Here is a 25,839-nt window from a genome sequence, read left to right as displayed (position 1 = left end):
CCGGGCCGGGGAAGGAAGATTTGCCAGAAATCGTGGAGAACAGCGACAGCCAAGCTTTTTCAAGCAAAGACTAGTCAGCCCAGGAGCAGCGAATCATGACTTGCACAGTATTTAACGGTTCACGTAAACAAGTTTCTCTCCTGCCTGCGTGCACTTTTGGAGCCACCTCCGGCAGACGTGGGCAACGCCGGGGAGGCCTCCTGCCAGGCTCTGCGGGTACGCAGGCAGTACAGCCTCCAGCACCAGAGCCGAGCGCCGCGGGGGAGGCTCTGGGAACCGCCCCTTGCTGATCCCCAAGGCCAGAGAGGGCCTTAATAAACACTCCGCCCGGCACGATAAGAGAGGCCAAGTTCAAACACAGAACGTTCAGCCTGGGGCGGGTCCCGGAAGGACGCCCAGAAACCCGACCACCAGCCCCCGCCTGGCCCTGCGGCCGCACCCGTTAACTTGCGGGGCCGACCCGGGTTACTGCGCCTGCGCCCTCCGGCTCCGCCCCCAAGCCGCTTTCCGAGGCCGCGCGCCGGGAGCCCGCCGTCGCTTAGCAACTCGCGAGTCACAGTCGCGGCCCTCCGCGCGCCCTTTTCCCGGCAGGGCTTAGTCCCAGATCTTCCCGTGAGGCTCCTCGCTGCCTCGTGTCAGGCGGTGGGAGCCCATGGAGGTAAAGGAGGATAAGCAGCAGTAAGTGCTGGGGTTTGGTTTTCTTTCCCTTTCTGAAAATATTTCCTTCCTTCCTTCGGGGAGGGTGAAGTGAGACCCGAGGGGTGGGTCCTCGGGCCATCATTAGAGCTTCTCTTCTTCTTACCGGGATGCTTTTTTTTTTAAAACACAGTGCTTACTGGGCACCCACTGTGTGTCGGGCACTTTACATGCATTGCCTGGCCCAACATTCTTCAAGTCCCATGGAATCATCCACTCCTTCTCACACCCTACATCTAAATTATTAGCAAAGTCTGTAGGTTTTACTTTTAAAACTATATCCAGAATTCCAGTATCATCCCCACCCTCGCCCAGCTACCAGCGTCTCTTACCTGGATGTTAACAGTCTCGGCTGCTCCGCTTGCCTCTCTGCAGCGTCCTCAACATAGTCCGTTTTTTTTTTTTTAACAACGTAGGTTAGATCACTATTCTCCATTGGCCCTTGCAGAGTAAGAGCTAGGGTCCTTACAGTGGCCTGTGGGACCTACACAAACTGCCCCTTTTCCTTTATCGGGTCTTACCTGCTGCTTGCCCCCTGACTCCACTTGGCTCCAGCACGCAGGCCTCCGTGCTAGCAGTGATTCTCAAAGTGCGCTTCTCTCCCCCCCCAACCAGCATCACCTGAGAGCTTATTAGAAATTCATATTCTTGCAGGCTCCCCACCATAGATATACTGAATCAGAAATTTGGAGTTGAGAACAATAATCTGGGTTTTAAGAAGCCTCCAGGTGATTCTGATGTACCCTAAATTTTAAGAACTATTGACCAAGGTGTTACAGCTAATACCACATGGCCAGGGGTATCTGCTTCCAAAGCCTATATTTTTGTCACTGAATAGTGGTTCTCAACATAAGAATCACCTGGAGAGCTGGTTAAAACAGTTTCCTGGGAACCTGCCTCAGGTTGGGATGGGGCCAGTGAATTTGTGCTTCTAACAAGGTAAATTGATGTCAGTGCAGCTACTTCCGGGACCATACTTTGAGAAGCGCCTAAGGACAGGTGCTTCTTTTGCAATGCTTTGGCAATTGCAGTTCACTCTGCTAGAATGCCCTTCCTCAAATATCCTCTTAGCTCACTCCCCTCTTTCCTTTTTTCAGTTGCCACCTTCATAATGCAGCCTCCACCCTGTCTAAAAATGTAGCCTCTCTCTCACATGCACTTCTTTTCCCCATTCCCTGCTCTATTGTTGTCCTCAGCACTTAACACCATCCAAAAGACTGTATGTTTTACTTATTATTTGATTTCTCCATCTGCCTTCCCTCACTAGAATGTAAGTTCTGTGAGGGCAGGAATTTTTGTTTTGTCACTCCTCTATCCTCAGTGCCGTGAGCAGCACCAGGCACAAAATTCAATAAATATCTGTTGAAAGAATGAATTATTCAATGTTATTGTCACATCTCTCTCAATAGGCATTCTTGCCCTTACCATGCAAAGGAGGAAACCAAGACTCCGATATTAAATGGCAGAGTTGGGATTCCAACCCAGGTCTGACTTTCTTCACTGCCCATTAGTGTTTTTGTGTTTCCTTCTAGTAAGAAATTACTACAGAATCATATAGTTCACATTTATGTGTTAATCTATAACTACTCACACCACAAATACTTAATTGAACAAATGCATATGTAAGCAAGCATGTAGCCACAGTCAGACCTTCCTTCAAGTATGTGATGCTAGTGCAAGTGTATTGCTGAGTTACAACCATGAGAAGCAGATGGAAAAAACTGATATCAGATGTATATAATAAATTGATCATGACCTTTCCAGAGATATGTGTTTTTTTTAAGGTAATAGAAAAAGCCTTAGAAATTATTCACACTTGACCAGTAATCGGTTTTTCCAAAACCTTTACAGAGAGCAATTTTTGTTGGGCTGCAGGGAGCTAGAATCCAAGGGTGCCGAATGTTGTTTGTATGTGTACTGTAGTGGGGGTTGGGAGTATACAGCTACACTAAGCCAGACAAAATAACAATCCCAGCAGATTCACCAGAAATATGTAAATACTGTAATGGCGGTCCATTTACCTGTGGTGAACAGGATGCTTCCTCAGGTAGCCACAGAATGATAAATGAAACACAATCTTCACCCTTATGGAGGTTACTGACTAGTAAAGGGTATTTGTAGTGCTTACCAAAAAACAAAACAAAAACAAAACTAGGTACATAAATTCTAAATCATGGTGTTATGAAAGCAAGTACTAAAATAGAGACTACATTTGACAGGAAGGGAGAAATCTAGGAAAAGCTTCTGAGGAGATGGCTTTTAAACGGAGACCTGAAGATAATGGACCAGTGGTGCAGGGAGCTGGGGAAGAGCTGTCCAGGCAGAGGGGACAGTGTGTGCAAATGCCTTGAAGGGAAAAAACTGGTGTGTCCAGGAACTGAAAGCAGCCGTGCTGTCTGGAGAAGTGAGGGGAGAGAGGTCTCAGTGTGTCCGAAGAGATTGGCTGGAGCTGGGTCCCTGGGCCTCAGAGCTATGATAAAGAAGCAGTATTCACTGTAAATGCAACACAAAGCCATTTGGGAGTTTTCACTAAAACAATGACATGATAGAAAAGATGAACCTGGCTTTGGTTTGAAGTAACATGGGGGTTATATTTTAAGGGCCAAGACTAAGCAGAACTGCTCATTTTCTCTATAAATTTGGAATCTTGTTTGCTCACCTTCCATGGGTCGGGGCTTTGATTTTAAAAGCTTCTATGTAAAAAGTATTCACATTCATCTATTTCATTCTTTCCTTTATTTTCCAAGAATGTGAAATTTTAAAATACTGCCTTTTATAATAATGTCTATCACTCTTTATTTAAAAGAGAAACTTTCTATAAATTCTTTCTAAACATTTTTTAATATTTAAAAAAATTCAATAATGTTCATTTGGGTACCAGTCTAGTTATTAAAAGCAAAAAGTGATGAGATTGAATTGATTTTTCTCATGCCTACACAGTGGTCTTTTCCCGAAAAGATAAATAATAGTGGTCATTTGGTAGCTTTTATAAGTTTTGCCAAGTGAACTTTTAAAATTAAATAGCTATCCTTGTCCAGGTGACTGAATTTACTAAGTAACTTTTCTTTTTAAGATTCATTCATTTATTTTAGAGAGGGAGAGTATGTGTGTGGGTTGAAGGAAGGAGGGACAGGGAGAGAGGGAGGTAGAGAATCTCAAGCAGACGCCCCACTGAGCATGGAGCCAGACGCTGGACTGGATCCCTGGATCCCAAGACCATGACCTGAGCCAGAATCAAGAGTCAAGCTCCATCCCTGGACCCCAAGATCATGACCTGAGCCAAAATCAAGAGTCAGTCGCTCAACCTACTGAGCCACCCAGGCACCCCCTAAGTAACTAACTTTTAAAGAAGATGAGTTAAGATTAGCATGTAACTCACCTTCATGAATAAATGCTGCAAACAGGATCTGTAACCATGATCAAATCACTACTCTTTCTTTATTCCAAGCAAATGAAAGTCTGTACACTGCGCTGGTGTATCGTTATGAATAATCATTATTAACACAAATCCCTTTTTCTTTTATATGATTTAAAATGAGAAGATACCCTTCCATATTTTAATTGCACAAGTCCCTTATAACTATTAATAAAGCCTAAATTGTCTTGACTGATACTTGAAATATATTTAAATTTTATTTTATACAATTATGACACAGTCCTAAAATGCTCATTGAGATACATTTACTATTTAATTCTGTTTTTCAGAGAGCATAAAATAGAAGATGCTGGTATAATGTATATAACTGAAAAAAAAGAAGAAATCAAACATGACAAAAAACCTGGAAAAAGTATACAACATTCAAAACCATGTGTTGGGAGAGGACGTGTATATTACGCGAAATTCATTCATACAAATGCAAGAACATTCAATGAACCAGTTCCCTACATAGATCCCAAAAAAGGGCCAGAAAAGCAGGTTGGATGGATGTTCCTTATATACAAATACAGATTTAGATTCAGAAGCTGTTTTGCAGGATAATTTGGTCACAGACTACATAAAGGATGTGACATATTTCAGACTAATACTTTTTATAATCCAATAGTTAAAAGCAGTAACCTGAGACTATTCTCCCAAATAACTATTGCATATAAACAATATATAAAAAGGGAAGGAATCCAAATAACCATTTTTCTAGATTGGGTCAGATTATAGCCACTTAGGAGTGCTTGGCAGATACTGAAAAAATCTATAATATTGTATTTGTGTCACATACTCTAATATAAAAAATTCCCATGATACTCTCTATAAAATAATAGCTACCATTTATTTAAATTGTGTGAAGTGCTAGGGATGAGCTAAGTGTGTTCTATAAGTTATATCCTTTAATCTGTGGAACAGTTTCTAGGGGGTAGTATTAGAAGTATTTTACAGATGATAACATACCACAAAGAAGTAAATTAACATATCTGAGATGACACGGTGAGCAAATGTCACAGTCATGTTTCTGACCCAGGACTGTTGGTTTAGTCAAATCACACTTTTATTCACTATTGTACTAAATATATTTCATTATCTTCTTTCCTTAAACTTAGGTTTGTTGAGGTATAATTTATTCTGTTAGTTTCCTGTTCCTGATGTTACAAATTACCACAAATTTAAACACTAGCTTAAAGCAACAAATTTATTCTCAACATTTCTTGAGCTCAGAAGCTCAAAATCAGTCTCATTGGCTATTAGCAGGGCTGGTTTCCTTCTGGGGGATCTAAGGGAAAATCCAGTTCCTTGCCTTTTCCAGCTTCTAGAAGCTGCCTGCACTCCTTGGCTCATGGCCCCTTCCTCTTGAAAGCCAGCAGCATGGCATCTTCAAATCTTTCTCTGACTCTCCTGCCTCCCTCTTCCAAGGATGGGTGTGATTACATTGGGCCGACCTAGATAATCCTGGATGATGTCCTCTTACCAAGATGTTTAAATTAATCTCAGCGGCAAAGCTCCTTTTGCCACATGAGTTTATGTGTAGTTGTGATATAACATTTAAATGGAGATTGCTTTTAGTGACCTATCTTCACATCAGTAACAACCATTGTTCTTATCTTAAAATAGATAACATACCAGGTCACTGTGTGTGAATGGGAGATCTTCTTGGGGCAGGAATTAATGTAGTCAAATATGCATTAATGTCATGTAATAAAACCTTATGTGGGCAATTTTAAGGCTATTTTGTTTTATAAATAATCAGTTATTGGGGGGATTTAAGAGATATTGCTAGTCCAGGCCTACACTGGGGAAATAAGTCTGGTCCAGAAATCCAGGTTAGTGAAGTTCCCATGTTTCTTAAAAAAGTTAATGAGTGACTTCCTGAGCTCTAAGTCAGGGCTGAATTAAAACCTGTTAACTGAACCCATCCTTACCTTGGAGATACTAAGGAAAAGAAATGGGTTTGAGAATGGAGATAAAAAATGTAAAACTCTCAAAAAATCAATCAACTACTTTTACTCTTAGTTTATAGGTGTCTTGAGAAAGGTAATATTAGGAGCTGCTGTCCAGATGCGGCAACATAGTAGCGGCAGGATCCTTGTTTATGGGTACTAAAGGCTAACTGAGTCAGAAATCTTTAAGAGATGGTAAAAGGAAGTTTGAGATAAAGAGGACAGGGAGGAGAGGCTGCTTGTGGACATGAGTGAGGAGGTAGAAAGAAAGAAAGAAGATGCATCACGGAGTTAAGAGCGTATTTGTTCTGGGCATGGAGTGAAGGCACTGTTCATATTTAAAAAACAGAAACAGCAATATAAGTGTACTCACTTCCATGTACTCGAGGAGTAATAAAAGAATGCTCGTTTCACGTATCTGCACACTTTGTTCCTTTATTTAAGATGACAGGTTTCTTTTTAAAGGTTAGTTTGGTGGTTTTAAAAAATTAACTGGTTTAGAGTAGTACTGGCTTTAATGCAAGAGTAAAGAAAATAATGTTGCCTAATATTTAAAGTGACACATCTGCTCTCATGTGTTTTGCTAAGATAACAGCTTAAGAACCTAACACCAGATTGGTTGGTTTTACTTATTTACAAGATATTTAAATAAAACAACCACACAGTTCTATATAGGGACATAAAATTGGGGGTGCCAGAAAAAGTAAAAAGGAGCTGTAGCTCAGTCACTGCCAATCACAAGAGTTTGGTGGTCTTGTGTTTTTAAAAGAGATTATACTAGGTCATTATGTTCCAAAGTATATGTTTCAGAGCATTAGCCCTGCCTATGTGCTCAATAAAGTAACATTCCAAAGTCAATACATTTTGGAAAAGCTATATATTTAGATCTTAAAGCTTCACAAATCCCATTTGTATAGAAAGGTTCTAAGAAATCCTGTGATAAACTTTTTTCACTTTACTTACCTCAATATTTCCCAAATTTATTTAACTTTGGAAACCTCTTTTATATAACACCTTTTAATATGCCACAGAACTAGTATTCCACAGAACACAATTTAGGAACAACTTATCAGGGACATTATGGGTTGCTTAAAAAGAGGTATTTTCAGCACTCCCGGTATCTACAGCAAAATAGAGATGAACATAGATACAACATACCTCTAGTGTTTCCCATAACACTTCAATGTTTTAAAGCCTTTGAGCTCCACTAATAAAACGTGATTCTCTGTAAAGTGTTGTCAAAAGTCCGTATTTCCCTAGGAATCCCCCAAGGAGGATTTTGTGTTCCACAGAGGACCGCCACTACCGGCAGCCATTTTTGTCAGGCTGCTGTGGAGTTCTACCTACTACCTCTTGCATTCTCTTAACTGGCTTCTCCAGGTTGCCCCAATTGCCTTTATTACTTCTCCGCCCAAGACTCTCCCTTAATTTCCCAAAGAATGAAAACGAATTAATGTCTCCTAATGCCTTTCTGAAGGCTTAGAGATAGCAGAAGTATAACAAAGACCGCCTCACAGTGGTTTCCAAAGGTGGCTAAGGAGTTCACAGTATAATGGCCATCAGGTCTTCCAGGGGTGGGGGTTAGTGGGAGTCTCTTCCTCAGGGATCTCTAGATGTCTCCATACCATGGAGCTGCAATGACTGTTACCCTGAAACAGGAAAGACCGTCTTGGGCTAGAAGGGGAGGCATCCTGCTTTCTCTGGGTCCAAAGTTTTGAACCGAAAGCAACTACCTCTTTAGGTAAAACCCCTTCCACAATGTGTAGGAATTGGACTGACCCCTGAAGCCTAGACAAAGCAATCACAGTAGAGAACTTTTCCCAGTTTGGCTTATTTCATCATAAATAATTCATATCAACCCTCACAATCCACTTCAAGTGATGGTGCAGTAAATTTTTATACTTAGTCTTTCCCTTCAACATGGGGTGAAGGAAGAAAACAAGCTCCCACGTATCTCTTTAATCTTAAATCTTTTATGAGCAAATGCTTGTACCAACATGGCATGCACATGTGCGCAGGCCCATATACATTTTCACTCTTCCAGGAACAAACCAGACTTTTCAGGCAAAGGGCAGACCATCCAGAAATAGAAAACAGAAAAACAGCATTTTTTGAACTGTAGGATTTCATTCTGCTGAAGTGAAGCTTCATCCCACTTACAACACTCATCAGAGTACTTCCTCCAGCTTTGAGATCTTCAAGTCATCAGTCACACTTGAGGAAACATTGTTCATTATTTCCTTTATATTTTGTGAAACTAAAGAGACCATTTTGGTAAAATTCTAAATTCATAAGAAATTTTGAGAGGTGAATTGATATCTCTGCTTTTGGGGTAACTTTTGCAATATACTCTTGTTCAAAAAATAATTGAATGCTGCCAGGCATTTGCTAGCAGTTTGCTCATCCCAGAGTCACTTACCCAGTAACTTGGGTGTTAGCAAAATAAGTTTCTGATCAACAAAAGAAGATAATATACAGTGTATTCCTTAAAACCTTATCATAGAAAATCTTTCTCAATATACTTGAAATCTCTCAATTGTTACTTCTGAAATAATTTAAGTAGGTTTGTGCTTCTGTGGCTTTGCATTCTACAGCAGATTTGATAAAGCAATGTAGCACAGAAATTAGAGGCATGCATGGATGGGGGCAGGGGTCTGACTTGGACAGCTCTGTTGCCTTCTAGGGATACCCTTTGGGGAAGTTAATCTCCCAGCAGTTTTCTCATCTATGAAGTGCGTATATCTACTCGCAGAATCATGGTGAGGGTAAATGAGAAAAGGCCTATAAATCTGAGACGTTGGGGCATAATAAGCACTATCATAATCGTGCAGTGGAGGAGGCCTGCAAGAAGCAGGCATTCTGACAACAGTTAGATGTGACTATTTTCAGCCAGATAGTGAGAAGACACCATCTGTTTAGTAATCTGTTCTAGAATTCCCAGGATTGACATCAAGTAGTCTTAAGTTTTGTAATTCACCTTTCAGCCCATCTCTCCTGTTCTCCAAAATTCCCTGGTTCCTAAATTCCTTTGATCTCTGCAAACGTATTCATTACCCCGGGGCTACAATTTGTCATTGGCCTAAAAACTAGCACTCATTTAAAGTTGCCAAGTGAGGTCTAACTCTCTCTTGCATTAGTGAGGGTTCAGTTCCCTCTTAGGTCCATGTTAATCCTATCTTTTTCAGCTTGAAGATGATTTCCCTTAACGAAGAACCTAAGTTGAGGAGCTCTGACTTTTAGCTCTGAATTGTGTACTCTTCTTCAAATTCTTAGACTTTCTGTGATTTCTTTGATATAAGATTTTTTTTTTCTCCCAGAATACCCTATTTTTGCTGCCTTTGGTGTATTTCATGAATTTCTTCTAAGCTTCTTGACAATCTCCTGACAAGGTGACTCCGTGAAATTATTTTTTTTAATTTGATATTGTACACCTCTTTTATACATGCCTGTCTTTTTAGAAACTAAGCTACTTTGGGAGCTGACTCCCTGTGGAGTCAGATAGATGTCTTCAAATGCCTCTTACTTTTCATAGAACTGTAGCTTCAATTGCACTGTCAGAATTTTACTTATGTGAATCTCATATTCATCCCCCTTGAATCATATTTTTCAAGTCTTTGACTACAAAATCATGGTTGATTTTTTAAAAGCCTGATCTCTCTCCTCAAAGCCCAAAGTAGGTGTTCGATTATACCCAAAGTTTCTTTCATTGTCCAAGAACTCCCAGGTGTCACAGTTGCCCTTTCCCAAGGTTGTCTTTTTTTTTTTTTTAAAGATTTAATTTATTTATTTGAGAGAGAGAGAATGAGAGATAGAGAGCACGAGAGGGAAGAGGGTCAGAGGGAGAAGCAGACTCCCCGCCGAGCAGGGAGCCTGATGTGGGACTCGATCCCAGGACTCCAGGATCATGACCTGGGCCGAAAGCAGTTGCTTAACCAACTGAGCCACCCAGGCTCCCTCCCAAGGTCGTCTTAAGTCTACCTGATCAACCAGATTTAAAAAAAAAAAAAATGTTTACTTAGAATTAAGTTTAGTAAGTTTCCCCTCACTGTTTTCACAACTTCTAAGAGATCAGATTCTAATATGTGCTCATGGAGAATCTATCAATTCTCCCTTTCCTGGGTACTTAAGTCAGGTTTTACCATCAAAAATTCAGTAACGTTGGAGATATTTTTCGTTAGAACAAAGTTTTTCAAACTGAGGCATTAGGTGGGTTATAAAGCACTGTGGTTTGCAACTAGCATTATGAAATGAAATGGAAGAGATAAATGATAAAATAGAAAAATAGTCAAGTGTACTGCATGTAGTAAGAATAAATATTGTGAAACTGAGTTTTATGTTTGTGTATGCATTGTGTGTTCTTGCATGGCAGAATCTATTTCATGGTGTGGATCATGGACTGAAAACTATGAAAAGCACCATCTTAGATGATAATACATTATTTGTATTTTCATAATGAAAAGTATAGAACATAATTTTTAGATTAAATCAAGCCATATATATACATGTATGTACATATATATAATAAAATGGTAATACAAAATATAGAAATATAACTACTTGGTTGATTTTTACCACTCCACTTCTGCTGACAGGAAGTAGTTTAAGAATTTAGCAGCTATCTTTTAGCTAAAAATATGTGATAATTCACTTTTAAGTACCTTTTAAAAAATTCAGTCTTTGTAAAAATATACTTATTCCTAGATTTCAGGATTCCATTTTAGTCCTAGAATATGCAATAACTTATTGAATCAAATCACTGAACATTCAGATATCAAGCAGCACATGAAAATGTTCTAAGGTATTCAATTTTGTGTTTCCAATTTTTTTCCCATAAAGGGTGACTGGTGGTCACATGGTAAAAGACTGGAGCATCCCTTCCAACCATCTTATGACACTAAGAGCACCCAGAGGAGTGACTTTCAAAAACCAGCATGTCCATTGGTTTTGCCAGTCAAACACAGCAAGTTGCAAAAGCCTTCTTGTGGAATAGGTAAGTTTAGCTCTGATAAAACCTCTTTCCCATTCTCTCACATTACTGCTATCAAATTAAGGTGTATTAGATGTACTGGCATCTCCTGAGAAAATTACTTCTCTATAGGAGTTGAAAATACACATACAGCAAATGCAACCCTTAACAAGTTTGTTCTTTATCCCTTCTTGGTGGACAGCTTATCTCCAAACATATTTACTATAACATAAAAAAATTGGCTTGATCATTGATAACACCAGCCTCCAAGTCACATACTTAGTAGCATTCTGCTCGTTATTGTTGCCACCAAATTTTAAAAAGTATAACTAGTAAAATTGTAGGCAGTATTTCTTGAAGCGCACTCTGAGGGACACTAGTTCCTTATGATGCTCAAAAAAAGAGGGAAGTGGTCAAATAAGTTTTGTAAAAACTGAATTTATAAAGCTAAACAGATTTTTTAAGCCACAGAACTCTTAAAACCCTTACTGTAAGCACAAGCATAATGTATTCCAAGAAGAGGAATAAAGAATGTTTTGTTTTCCCCAATATTGACCACCTCACCCTTTTTCGAGGAGATTATTTCACATGACTGGTATCCCATAAAACAATGTAGGAAATACTGTTACATGGACTGTTAAAATATTGTCAGATCTTAAAGTTATTTACCTGACAACATTATTATAATAAACTAAGTCTTTCACATTTAGTCAGTTTCTATCTGTTTCCTACCACATATCTTAGTCATCTCTACTGCTGGAGTAGAATTTAGCAGGTCTTAAAGAAGTGCAGGATCAAGTCAAAACAAAAATGTATTTATTGAGTACCCACTCTGGTTGTCACTCCATATAAAAGTTCATAAGCTAAACTTCAAATAATTTTCTGAACATGACAGTAGATAGCAAAGGGTTACTTTTATCAGTCAGCTGTCCCTTACTTAATTTTAGCCTTCAGGCCTCTGTGATCTGGCCAGTTTAGTTAAGGACACAAAGGGCAGGTAGATTGAAGATCAGAACATTACAAAATGGTCATATTCAGCATGATTTCCACTTCAAGGGTGGTAGTTAATGGAGAGGACTGTTAGATAATCTGTAACGTGATCTCTCCTTTAGAAAGGTAATGAAGTTTGCACTTCTGATTCAGGATGGTCGACTGAACATAGACATCTAAATCCCCCACCTCCCAAGCCTCTATTAAGTGATAATAAAGGAATTAACCCATAAAGATGAAGAGAATGGAAAGAAGAACTTTCTGCAGTGTGGGAAGGAACGAAAACTTGTTGATGGATTAAAGAAAGCAAAGAAGCAATAGCCCAGAAAAGATAGAAGGAAAGGCAGCAAAGAGCCAATCTACCCGAAAGAACCTCAAAGTAGCAGGAGGCTCAGTCAACAGGCAAAGCAGAAGGCAAGAATGAATCCAAGGAGAGAATCCAAGGGTGACCTGAAAGTCTGTCTTTTAAATAATCACTCCAGTCATGAACATTCTATTCGACACCAACATTAAGACTAATGGAGCCCAGTGTCTCAGCCAGCTAGTCAATTACTACACCAGTTACTTTTTTTTTTTGTAATTCAAGGTGATCTCTTATCCTATTCTTAGTTTATGAATGGATAGCCAAAGATTACAATTATGCCAAATTATTATTTTTTTTAATGTTTGGAGGGTAAAGTCAAGGAAACATCACAGAACATAAAACAACAATAGCAGCAACAACAAAAAACTAGAAAATATGAGAGAATAAAAGCAAAGTGGAGAATCAGTCTGGGAGGTCCAACTTTTCTGGAGCTCCAGAAGAGCAAGGAATAAAATTGAAAGTGGAGATAATTATCAACACATAAAACTTATTGAGCACATACTATTTGCCAGGCACTTTATGGAACTTCCTAAATATTGCTCATTCAATTCTCATTCCAACCCTAAGGAATATATTAGTGTGGTAATATTATTAATACTCTCATTTTTCAGATAAGAAAGCAAGCACAGAGTTTAAATAATTTGCTCAAGGCTACAGAGCAAATAACTGGTATTTGAACTCAGTCTACCTCCAGTTAAAACCAGTACTCTAGAATAATAGAATAACACAGCCTCTAGAATAATAAAAAAGTTTCCCAGTATAAGAGAGTGAGGCATTAAAGGAGTCTACTGAGTGCTTCTAAGTACGAAGGGACAAAAGATACAACCTATATATCATTATGAAATTGCAAAGCAATAATTACAAAAAGAAGATTCTGTAAGTTTCCATAAAGAGGAAGAAAAATTAGTAACTGTCTAAGAAATAAGAATCAGTATGGAATCAAGAAGTGCTGATGCAAAAGTAAAATGGAGTTATTATGTCTTCAAAGTTTCCAGGGGAAAATTTTTTTTTACTTAGAAAAGAGGGTTTATTTAACACAAATACTAGAACCATTCTTTTTCAAGTGGCACCAGGCTTTGGACGCAGTGAGAAAAAAATGTAGTCCCAGCACAATATTTGGCCCTGAAGTGAACAAAATTCATATAGTTATATTATAAATGCTATTTTGTAGTTTTCAACTTTTAGCATTATATAGATACAGTATGGACATTTTTAATGTGTGTACAGAACAGAATTATGTTATTAGCCTTAACAAGAAAAGCACATCAATAGTTGACAGAAGATGGGAAGTAGAAAGAAGGCTGCTAATATCTTTATTTAACATGAGTGCCCAAGAGATACTACCCAAAGCAGATGAAACAAGGAAGAGAAGTTTAAGGCTGAAGTCAAAGGAACTAATATAAGAACCAATTTCTCTCTCTAGCCCTGGCCTCTTTGCTGAACCTCGAACTCCCATCCAGCCACCTACCTAACATCTTTTCTTGGACAGCTAATCTCCTCTGAAACTTAACATGGCTCAGATAGACCGGTTCCTTTCCCCCATTCAAACCTGTCCCTGCCAGTTTTCCTCTTTTCAATAAATGCCACTTCTATTCCCCCTCAAGTTTGGATAACCTAGAAGTCATTCCAAAACTCCCTACTCTCTGTAGCCAATCCATCAGCAAATCTTGACACCTCTATCTCCAAAATATACTCCAAATCTTCTAATGTTGTACAGTTCCTGTTACCCTGCTTTCTCTCTTTCTCCTCTAAAATATGTTTTCCACACCATTGTTAGAAGGATCTTTTAAAAACACAAATGATATTGCTTTCCTCCATTAGATGAGTTACTTCTCATTGTTTGTAAAGTTGATTTCAAATTCCTCACCGTGGCCTACACTGTCCTGTTTAATCTATGGAATCTATCCCCCATTGCTCATGATATCATGAGAGGGACATTTCAAGAAGGGGCAAATAACTCAGGCCAAGGAGGCAGAGAATGTTCTCTGAAAGTCATGGTTATTTCCAAAATGATTTATGCCTGTGCTTTTGTTACTGTATTTCCATAATTAACTTATTCTTATAAATTAAAATCTGAGTACTAAGAGAGTTTCTAGAATACATTCATAGTTGAATACTTTGGAAAGGCTTGCCAAAAGGTGACTAACTTTTTTAAAAAAAGATTTTATTTATTTATTTGGGGGGGGTGGGAGACAGAATGTGAGCAGGGGGAGGAGCAGAGGGAGAGGGACAAGTAGATGTGGGGCTTGATCTCACGATCCTGAGATCATGACCTGGGCCAAAATCAAGAGTTGGATGCTTAAATGAGCAACCCAGGTGCCCCCCAAAGTCACTAACTTTTAAAAGTGCTAATTAGGTGTGGACAAAATCACTATAAGAGAGGAGCTGGAATGAATTTTTTAAATCTTGAAGGATTCTGCAGTCATTTTATTTCAGATGTGTCTTTAAGTTTCCATTCTATTTTAAAGAAACAAACTAGAAAGATTACATTAGGGGTGTGGTTTATGCAAGAAACACACAGTGCAATTCCAATCAATGGATATTCCCGCAAAGGAAATGCATTGGCATTCCAGTAAAAATTTGGAGACTGAACTGGTTAGAATAAAGTATCTAAGTTTAGTATATATAATACTCCATGATTCTTTGTTTTAACTTTTTTGGTTAAGTAACCAGTCAGATCCCAGTTTTTTCTCATAAAGTGAGGTTGCTTCTACTCTAGTTCAGTATGGGACATGGTAGAAGATGAGAGCAGAGAGCTAGGTTTTGTTCTAGGATGACCAGGCAAGGCCCAGCCATTTCATGAGAGGCCCCCCCCACCCCCCAACATCAATGCCTATAGGTCTGTTCTGTTGAGCCAGTCTATTTTCCCAGAGTGGAATCCTCCAAACCTCTGCTGGAGTGAGGAACAAAAAATCTGGGAATTTCTCCAATAATCCTCTGTTGGAAACTTCACCTTGTCCCATGCTCCCTGCCCCAGAGCTGTCAGATGCCTCCATTTTTGGAGCCTTACTGGGACCCCCACCCCATTCCCATAAGCACTTAGCTTCCAGTTTTTTTGTGGTCTACTCAAGTTCATTGCCATTTAACCATCTGCTTTCCAGTTTCCAAATTTGTTAGTATTTTTGCTCTCATTTAGTTCTCTTTTTTCCTAAGGATTTAAGCCTTTTAAGGTCTTTACTATCATTGTACTGGTGTTTTGGGAGGGAGTGAGGGAAATGCAGATGTTGAATTTGTCATGTTTAACTGGAAATCATGGTCATCTTATCACCATCAATACTCCCTCCCCGTAGAATTTAATACTGATTTAGCACTTATAGTGGTTTGATCCTAGGCTCATTACTTAAATTCATCATTTTATTTCCTCAATTCAAGAAGTGGGAATAATAATCCCTACTTTGCAGGATTGTTAGGAGAAATAAAAAATATGCCTACCACAGTGCTTGGTACATAGGAGAAAACAAATGGAAGCTATTTCTTTTATTAATTGCATTGTACTACGTTAGGTGTTTAGTTGGAATTTAGCTTTGGAAACTAGGTGTGGAAGTCTCATTTTTTCCTTCCTCGCCCTCCCTCCTCCTTACCAACCCCTCCTCCTGCCTCTCCTCCTCTGTCTCTGTCTCTCTGTTCTTTTATTGGTGTTTCTCATTGCCAAATTCATTATTGTAACCCAGGTCCTAATAACGATCCCCAGATTCAACAAATATTTATGGATTAATTTAATGATAATTACATATTATTCAACAGATTAAAGACATAATGTAATTTAAATAAACATACACACTACAATATAGGCCTGCAATTTATTCATATTTTGGATGGTGTTTGGATACTAGTGAAAAGGGTTTTTAAGAGGGAATATTTGAGCATGACATTTTAAAATATATATATATATAGTTTGTATATTCCAGATTTTACATATATGTATATATATGTGCATATGCATACAGACATAGAAACTGTGGATGTAAACATGCATCGTACCACTTAAAAGTCATCTCCTGGTCATTCTGTTCCATCAGCCCACTTAATTACGCCTAGTCTTTGGCATTTCGGCAATGTCATCTTGTGCTGATAATGAAAGTGCCCTTTATTCTTGTACCACCACACAATTTCTGGCTGCCATCCATGGACACTTCAACAAATGGCTGGGCTCCATCATATCTGAGTCACTATAAGAATAAGTGTTCACTTTGGGTTTTATATCATAAAACTTTATAAATTGGAAAGGCTGATCTAATTTGTGAGGAAAGTCCTACTTAAATAAAACTTTGAGTCTTTATCAATGACTTGATATTTTAGTGTTTTCCTGAATTGCAAAATCAGATTATTATCATTAAAAATAGTTTTCTGAAGTAGGCTTTAGTTTGTGTTGCTTCTTTTGCACCAAGGTGTAGCTTAATAATGATTTCTTGCTACAGTTATGTTCAAGTTTTTTCACTGTATTTTGAAAATCTATACCATTATTTTTTACATTAGTAACACTTTTATATAAGATCAAAATAAATACTACTTAGAAAAATGGAGTTTCTGATAGGAAAATATTACTGATGAATGTTTTTTAAGTAGACACACACAAAAAGTTAAGAAAATTTCACAAAGTAAAAGTTGCTGAGTTCCCACCAATAAAAGGATCAAGTTGTGTGTTTGAATAAATTCTGGCTTTGTTGATAAAATATAGATGGCCTGACACCAACTTGTTTGGCATATCCTTGTTTAGAAAATTTCTATTTTAATTAGATCAAGTTTCCAAGAAACAGAGAGTGGATTTCAAACACTCTTCATGGACTTTGCCTTATGTTTTGTAATCCTCATGTAACAAGGCTTCTTTTAAGTAATTAATTACTTTGGGTTCAGTTTGAATTCTGAAGTAGAATAACCACTAAGAACTTGAATATCTTCTTTGATGTTTTCCTACTTAGATGTTCTTCACTATTGTGGGCTTCTTTAAAAGTCTCATATATTTGCATAAATTAATATGGTAGTTATGTCTAATTTTAATAGATACAATGTCTGAGCAAGGAATTCCTCTAATAGTGCAGATTCGTTTTCTATTAGTTCCCATAAAGAAGTTTTTTTATTATTTTTGAGATTCTGGGAGGTTCTAGATCACTATTTATATTTTATTTATTTGAGAGAGAGAGAGAGAGAGAGCGAGAGAGAGCACTAGTGGGGACGAGAGGGAAAAGCAGGATCCCCATGAGCAGGGAGCCTGACACAGGGCTCGATCCCAGGACCCCGAGATCATGACCTGAGCCAGAGGCAGACGCTTAACCACTGAGCCACCCACGTGCCCCTAGATCACTAATTAAAAGATAATTCATTTTAATTGATTTAATTGACTTGCTTCTGAAGTATTTGTTTTGTAATTGCATAACAGGTCACCCCAAAATTTAGTTGCTTCAAACAACCATCATTTTAAGTGCTCATGATCCTGTAATCTGGGCTGGGCTCAGCTGGGCAGGTCTTTGGCTGGTCTTCGTGGTGGACACTTGTGTGGCTGCATTCACTTGGCAGGTCACCTGAGGACTACACTCAGCTGGGAGGCTGGAATGACCAGGCCCCTCTTTCTACATGTGGTCCCTCCATATGGGCTCTCCAGTAGGGTAGCTGAACTTCTTACCTAGCACCTCAGGCCTCCCAAAAATGCAACAGAAACTGAAAGGCTTTCTCAAGCATATTTTTTATGCTTGGAACTGGCAGAGTGTTACTTTTGCTACATCTTATCGGTTAAAGCTAATCACAAGGCCAGCCCACATTCACAAGGAGGGGACTGTGCAAGGATGTGAATAGTGGGAGACCAATCAACTAGAGCCGTCAATGTAAGGGACTACCACACATCGTTAAATTGTTCTTCCCATGTGAGTTTAGGAGTAGCTAACTCTTCACTTTACTTTTGTCTGAAATGTCTTCAGATTGTCTAATGGGTGTGAGTAGAGCTGGATATAGAATTCTGGGTTCATGGTTATTTACCTTTTACACTGGGAAGATATTATTCCATTGTCTTCTGGAGCCTATTGTTACATCAAATCTGCAGGAAGTCCAATTGTTAATCTTTTGAGAGTAATATGTTTTGATGTAAGATTTTTAATGTTCGAAGGGGGCCTTTATATATAGAAAGAGTTATTTATAGTTACTTATGATTTATATTAATATCCCAGATTTAATATTACAAATGAAAAATCTTTCTTTCCTTAAGCCTTTAATTTTTAAATATTGTTTCACTGTAATTGCAGGGCTGTTGGTTTTCAAGGATTCTGTACAGGAGAGAGGCATGAAAACTGGGCAAGTTAAAATGCCATAAAGCTTGCTTTCACTACAGAAATTAAGCCATTTTTCTTGAATAAATGCTTCTTGGATTGTTGTAAGCTTTTGGTTACTTTCCAGAGTTCAAAAAGTTGATTTTGATTGTTTTTTTTTTTTGCCAGTGTTCTCATCACTATTACAGAGGAACAGCTCTTTGGAGGTTCTTTACCATTCTCACTGATGTCCTATCCCTTTTAGTTTTCAGGTTAAAAATGTTTCCTCCTAATCTCACTGTTATCTTTGTCTGTGGCGTGTTCACTGAACAGGAGTCCTAAACTTTGATGTAATCAAGTTTATGAACTTTTCACCTATGGATTGCGCATTGGGTGTTTATGAAGAGTTTTTCTACCTTAACATCACAAAAATATTCTCCTACATTTTCTTCCTTGCTTTTATAATTTTACCTTCCATAATTAAGCCTTAATCCTAGCATCTGCCTTTATGTGCAATGTTAAATAGGGAACCTATTTCATTTTTCTCCATGAAGTGAAGAAATTTCCTGGATCCATCTACTAAACCATACTTTCCTTGTTGACTTGTGGAACCTCCTTACTTGTATGTTAGAGTTTCCTATATAAATTGGTCTGTTTCTGAGCTTTCTATTTTTAATTTTTAGTTCTTGGATCAGTACTAACCTGTTTTAATTTTCTGGATTTTTAGCTTAATATCTGATAGGGAAAGTCCCCATTCTTTGCTCTTCCTTTTCAGAGTTGACCTATTTATGGACCTTTATTTTTCCATTTAAACTCTGGAATTTATGACATCCCTCAAAATATCCAGGTAGAATTTTGATTGGGTTGTGTTGGCATTATAGATTAATTTAGGAAAAATTGTCACCTTTACAGTAACAGACTATTTCATCTCATCTAATAGTATGGAAAGTCTATTCAGTTCTACTTTTATGTCAAGACAGGGTGCCTGGGTGGCTCAGTCGTTGGGCATCTGCCTTCGGCTCAGGTCATGATCCCAGGGTCCTGGGATCGAGCCCCACGTTGGGCTCCCTGCTCAGCGGGAAGCCTGCTTCTTCCTCTCCCTCTGCCTGCCGCTCTGCCTGCTTGTGTTCTCTCTCTCTCTCTGTCAAATAAATAAATAAAATATTTTTTAAAAAAAGACAGTTTAAAATTTTTCTCAGTAGAGGTCTTGTTAGTTTCTAAAAACTTGATATTGTACAGTTGTTGTTCCCACAGAGAGTGTATCTTATTTTTTGTTTTGTTTTCTAGATTATAGTTCTGATTTTTATACACTTAACTGTTTACCTTGCTACACCCTTATTCTCATACTTTGTTGATTCCAGTGGTGTTTCTATTCAGGTAATCATGTTACCTACAAATAATGAGAGTTTTTTTTTTTCCTTTGAAATCATTTTACTATTTCTTTCATATATATACTTTACATACATATAGTTTACCAGTATCTCTATTAATATGTTAATAACAGTAGAATTTTAGTTCTGAGTTATGTGTGTAATACTTATTTTTTTGTTCTTTAGTCCTTGACTTTTTAAAGAAATAAAACATTTTGTTATTTTCTTCTATATATCTTAGGCACACACCTCCCTTGATTTATTTCTATCCTTATTTGGATTTTTCCTCTTGGAATTTTGGAGTAGGCTTTTTTATGGGGAAATATTCTGAGGATTTCCTTGCCTCCCAATATTTTTTACTCTGGCTTCGCTGCTGAATGACAGTTTGGTTGGGTATAAAAATTCGAGGCTTAAAGTTCTTTTTAACATTTAAAAAAATATTAATCAATTATCATCTTGTGTCCAATGCTGTTGCTGTCAATTTTTATGTAAATCTGCTTTTTCCACCTTTGTAAGTAATCTACCTTCTCTTTTTGAAAGCATTTAGAATTTTCTTTGCCCCAGATAACCTTAAATTTCTCTATAAATTGTCTTTGGATATTAGTTTTTCCTTATGTATCCTGCAGGATAGGGAGGAGAGTGAGGCAAGTGAGGGACCCAAGGTGAAAAATTTAAGGAGGCACTCACTCCCAGGGCTATGTAAATGCCCCCTTAAATTTTACAGCACATGGGTCTCACTTGCCTCATCTTACTCCTGGACCTGCCACCCTCCTTGGTAATCTATGAGCCCTTTCAATCTGAAGTCTTTGATCTTTCTCTAATTGGATATTTATCATCATTCTTTCCTTTTTTTTCTTTTTAAGTAGGCTCCACACCCAGTGCGGGGCTTGAACTCATGACCACGAGATCAAGAGTCATGTGCGCCACCACCTGAGCAGTTAGGCACCCTATCATCATTATTTCTTCAACTACTTCCTTCCCTCTATTTCTTTATCTAGGTCTCCTGAATTCTACCATCCATGTCTTTTAGCTTTTCTTTTATATTTTAATTTCTTTATCCTTTACTGCTGCCCTTTGAGAGAGTTTCTCAGTCTGTGTAGTTCATGAGTCTTTTTGTTTATCTCATCTTTTTAAATTCAGCTATTATATTTTGTTTGATTTCTGATATATACGTGATTCTTTTTTAATGACCTCTTCTTGCTTCATATTAATAATACTTTCTGTGTCTTTGAGCATGTTTGTTGTGCTTATTTTAAATTCCTGGAGTACCGGTTCTAATTATTCAGCCTCACACAGTATATGTTTTAAATTTTGTTGTCTTTCTTTATAGTGTCTCTCCAGTTTGTCTTAGGTCATGTTCTCCAAGGGAATCCAACAGCCCTGTAGAGGCAAAATGTAAAGACTAGGGTCTGACTTGTGTGCCTCCCAGTGAATTTAAAGGAAAGAAAATGAGGGTCAGGCTAGAGAGTGTCAGACCCCATAAAACCAAACTTGACTATTTCCATATGCTGTCACTGTACTAGGCCAGTCCTCTAGTTAGAACACCACCCCTCCCCTCCACTTTAAACTCTTAAAAAGAGACATCACAAGAAGATGCAATCTCTTGATGTTTTCAGTCCACCAGCACTGATGGTTGCTGGGGGATTGGTAGCAGAGCAAATACCCAAAGGGGCAGCATGCATCCGTTTCATCAGCTCTAGAGGGACTTCTGTGCTGTTCACAAGTTACTAAGTTGACAACAGATGGCTAGCCAGTTGCTGCCAGTTTCTTCCCTCTGAGGCAAGCAATGATCTTCCCAGGCAATGTGTGTGTGTGTGTGTTTCGGTGGGGGAGGTGGTGTCAAGAGAAGATTTTAAAACCTCTCCCCCACATATTCTCTCTTAGCCATATCTGACCTTCCTACCCTCCAGCCCAAGCTGCCACCAACTCTTCACCCCAGCCCACTAAAGTCTTTGGGTTTCTAACAGTCAGTAGTTCCTCAGATTCATACTTCTCCCTTCCAAAGTTTTCCCTTTCATTAGGATACAAAAGAACTGGCCCCTTGCCTAGGTTGAAAGACCCTCTCTAATTTGATCTCAGCATCTTTCAATTCTCAAAGCAAATTACTATCCCCATTTTAGAGAGGAGGAAATTGAATCTCAATGAAGTTGATTTGTCCAAAGTCACACCACTAGGAAATGTGGTAGGGCTAGAATTTGAAAACATGTCTATCTTATCCCAAAGCCCATGCTTTCGATACTCCATTAACCCCAACTGATTAATGACTGAATTTAGAGCTATTTTATTCAAGAATCTATCAAACCATGTTTCTGAAAACACTAATGTTCTGTGATCTAGACCATGGCATTCACCCAAAACCCAACAGTCTTTTCCCAAATGGTAGAAAAAATATGTATGTTATGGTTAGAATTTTCTCAATGTCATAGTTGCCCATACATTTTTAGTAAATCTTTGGCACCTGCTGTTCTTTTGTACACTAGCAAATCCTAAAAAAAAAAGGGCGGGGTAATGATTATGTAGAAAATGAGTTTTGAGTAACTGATCTCAATTAGAAATCAAGAAAATGTTATCAGTTAACGTTTTTTTCCCTGCTAACAGGGAAAAGATTGCCATTTCAAGTCATATAATATATAAATAAAGACTCATCATTCCTGCTAGCAAAATTAGTTTATATCAATGTCTGAATATTGAATTGAATTCATGAATGCTTAATAAGTATGAATTTACTAACATATTTCTCCTTCTTATATATTCTCCCTAACTTTAAAGGCAAGATTTTTTAAAAATTAAATTTCATTTTTTAATAGTTAATACATGCATATAGTACAAAATTCAAATGGCACAAAAGAATACACAGTGAAAGTAAACCCACCTCTGTCCTCCAGTGATCTAATTCTCTCCCCCTGCAGCAGTCACTTTATCAATTTCTTGAATATTGTTCCAGAGATATGGTAGGTGGACATAACCTCTTATATATGACTTTTTATAAAAGGGAGAAATTTTAAGTTTTTTCCTTGCCATAATTTTACCTCACTAAACTGGGAGTTGCTCTGATCTTTATATAACCTTGCATGCTAAACATAAAAATAAAGTGAGTTTTAAAAGTTATTAAAAATGTGAAACAGAGAGAGACCAATAGAATGAATCCCTATATACCCATCACCTAGCTTGAAAAATTATTTAAAAGTGATTTTTAAAGGGTTTAACAGTCTTATAAATTTTCAGAACGTCTGTCAACGGGAAATGAAAAGAATCACACGTTCAACTATAACTACAGCAACCCTGGAGTCTTCCAGGTTATTCTGTTAGTACTAGTTGGGAGCAATGTATGCATAAAGTTCACATAGCCTTTCTAGTAGTAAAAAATGAGTTGACAAATGAATTGTACTTACACCTTTCCTAAAACTTCATTTGGTATATGTGCAAAAGACATATCTAACAGACTTTTAAAGCCATTATTGCATTAATATTAGTTTTAGAAAGTACTAGTAATTCCATATATGGGGCTAATTCAGTTGTTTTGATTTGGTTCTTTGCATGGAGAAAGAATGATGCATCCATTATATTTATCCATACTTTAAAAAATTAACTTTTATTAACATTTTTTTAAAAAGCATGATTATGAATATTGATTATATTTCCATATAGAAATCTTATTTTTGTCCTGACTTCACAAAATCTTTTTTCTCAGTTCCACTTGCCTCTCCTGATGCATCAGCAGAACTTCAAAAGAATTTTATACAGCACATCTCTTTTTTACATCAATATGATGCTAGGAAAAATCCCAATGAGCCCATCTGGGGAAAGGTGAGAGTATTCAGAATCAATTATTTAATACTTTAGGATGGGACAGATTTATGTTAGAACATTAAGCCTTTCCAAGTCATAACCATCTTTCTAAAAGTCTATTTCAACAAACTAACGTGGTTGTTGGGTAAAATCTCAACAACATGTCATAGTTAAAATTAAGGAATGATGTCATAATTTTGGATCACAGTCTTTGGAGTTTGGTTTCAATTATTACAATCATTCACTTAAGGTAATATCAAAGCAGTTTGATAAACTGTTGGATATGCTCATGTGGGTGAGGCAGGAGAATGCATCTAAGATTTACAAAGCCAAATGTAAATGTTATTACATATTACAATAACTGCTGGATTTTTTTTCCAACTGCAGATGTTTGTTTTCATATTTTACTTTAAGTCTTTCATTGAAACTAACTGATATTTAGGCTGCAATCACAAATCCTGAGGTCTATGAACTGTAGTTGCTATTGTATCCACAGCAAACTATAGAGCAAGAAATGAAATTTGATATGTGTAGTCTTATACAATCCAACTGATAGAAATGTTGAGAAGGGGAAACAAGATGCTGACTCTTTGGCTTTCTGCCTTTCCCTTTTATTTTTCTGGCACACCCTGTCTTAATCATTGATTTAAAAATTTCACTAATAATTATTATGCCACTGTCTTCAGTTTTAGACTAAGGTGACAACCAGTGCAGAGGCAGAAATAAGGGCCTGCCTCGCCAGAACTTGAGCTAACACATGAACTGAGTTCACAGCTGCATCTTCCAGCAACTTGTGTGCCCTGGTTAATGTCAACTTTGTTTTCTTTTCCAGCGACATGGAGCTTTTGTGCAGACAGAGATAAAACCAGGGAGTAGGCCAATAGTTCCTACGGGAATAGCGGTATTACGGAATGCTCCACGGTCATGCTCATCAGAAGTGTCCAAAAAAACAGAGAAAGGAAACTCAGCGGAAGGCAAAATGATCTCACCAGGTCTCTGCCGACAAAATTCCCCAGAGCTGTCAGACACTGAAACTCCCTTAGCAGAAACAGATGTCAGAGAGGCAGCCAAGGCATGTCCCCGAAGTCCTGAGAGAAAGGAGAGGGTCACAGACATCTTCCAAGTAACTGCAGTAAACGTTCTTCTCTCCGGGCATGATCATTTCAATCCACCAATAAAGAGTCAGGATAAGTCAGGATAAATTACCTTCTTCAGATAAAAATCTAATCCTTGGAATGGAGAGAAATTGCAGAATCACACAAACCATCACAGTTGCTTTTTCTGTTATCAATAACCTCAAAAAATTCAATTTACATAAATGGGAAAATGAAAAAAGACAATTAAAGTGCACCAAAAATTTAAGAGTGGTCTCTAATGAGTGGTAAATAATGAGACGTATTTCTAAGTCATATTATTTATAAACCAAACAATTTTGTTTTGCACAAAAATGAACATAATAACAACATAAAACTTTTATGAGAGGCCCTATGGGATAGTCATTCTCTGGAATCAAAGCAGGGTTGGAATTTTGCCTCTACACCTATGAGCTGTGTGACCTTGGGTAAATTACTTAACCTTTTTAGACTTCAGTTTCCTCATCTGTAAAATCAGGATAATAGCGATTTCCCAAGGTTAGTGAGCATGAGATTATGTACATTGATTAATAAGTAACCAATGTGATTACATTATCACTATTACTATAATTAAAGTTTCAATTTAAAAATAATGTTCTCCTATAACCTTAAATTTTCCTCCTTATTCTAAAACTTTTAGTCCCTCTGTATACAATTAAGAGTGTGAAAAATCTGAAAACATTTCTCCTGGTACTAGTTACACAAATGTGCACGCATGCACGCACACACACACATACTCTTAATTCAAAGACTTATGGATACCTAGAATATAAAAATATTTCCTAAGTTGTTTTCTACTTTACTTAGATCATTTCTAGCACTAACTCAATCTTTGCTTTTTACAAGAGTTTGGTGTGGTTAATTCTACCAGCTCTTCTATTTGGCACATTTGGTGTGCCAAAATGTATCTATCAGAGTCTGTGTTCTG

General features: G+C 37.7%; 1 protein-coding gene across 2 annotated transcripts; it reads left to right on the top strand.

Moving 5' to 3' along the window:
- The first annotated feature begins 539 nt into the window (after positions 1 to 539).
- C8H2orf73 (chromosome 8 C2orf73 homolog) lies at positions 540 to 25,140 on the top strand. 2 transcript variants are annotated; one of them, XM_027623049.1, is made up of 5 exons: positions 540 to 678; positions 4,402 to 4,612; positions 10,900 to 11,053; positions 23,681 to 23,796; positions 24,611 to 25,140. In XM_027623049.1, the coding sequence occupies exons 1-5, from the start codon at positions 653 to 655 to the stop codon at positions 24,977 to 24,979; spliced, it is 876 nt and encodes a 291-aa protein (XP_027478850.1). In that variant the 5' UTR covers positions 540 to 652; the 3' UTR covers positions 24,980 to 25,140. The 2 variants fall into 2 exon arrangements, with proteins under 2 accessions (XP_027478850.1, XP_035584834.1); XM_035728941.1 differs by having other exon boundaries at positions 573 to 658.
- Positions 25,141 to 25,839: the final 699 nt, after the last annotated feature.

Source organism: Zalophus californianus, chromosome 8 (genome assembly GCF_009762305.2).
Source record: "Zalophus californianus isolate mZalCal1 chromosome 8, mZalCal1.pri.v2, whole genome shotgun sequence".
Taxonomy (NCBI): domain Eukaryota; kingdom Metazoa; phylum Chordata; class Mammalia; order Carnivora; family Otariidae; genus Zalophus; species Zalophus californianus.
Note: the sequence above shows the minus strand (reverse complement) of the source record. Positions and strands in the feature narration are given on the sequence as shown.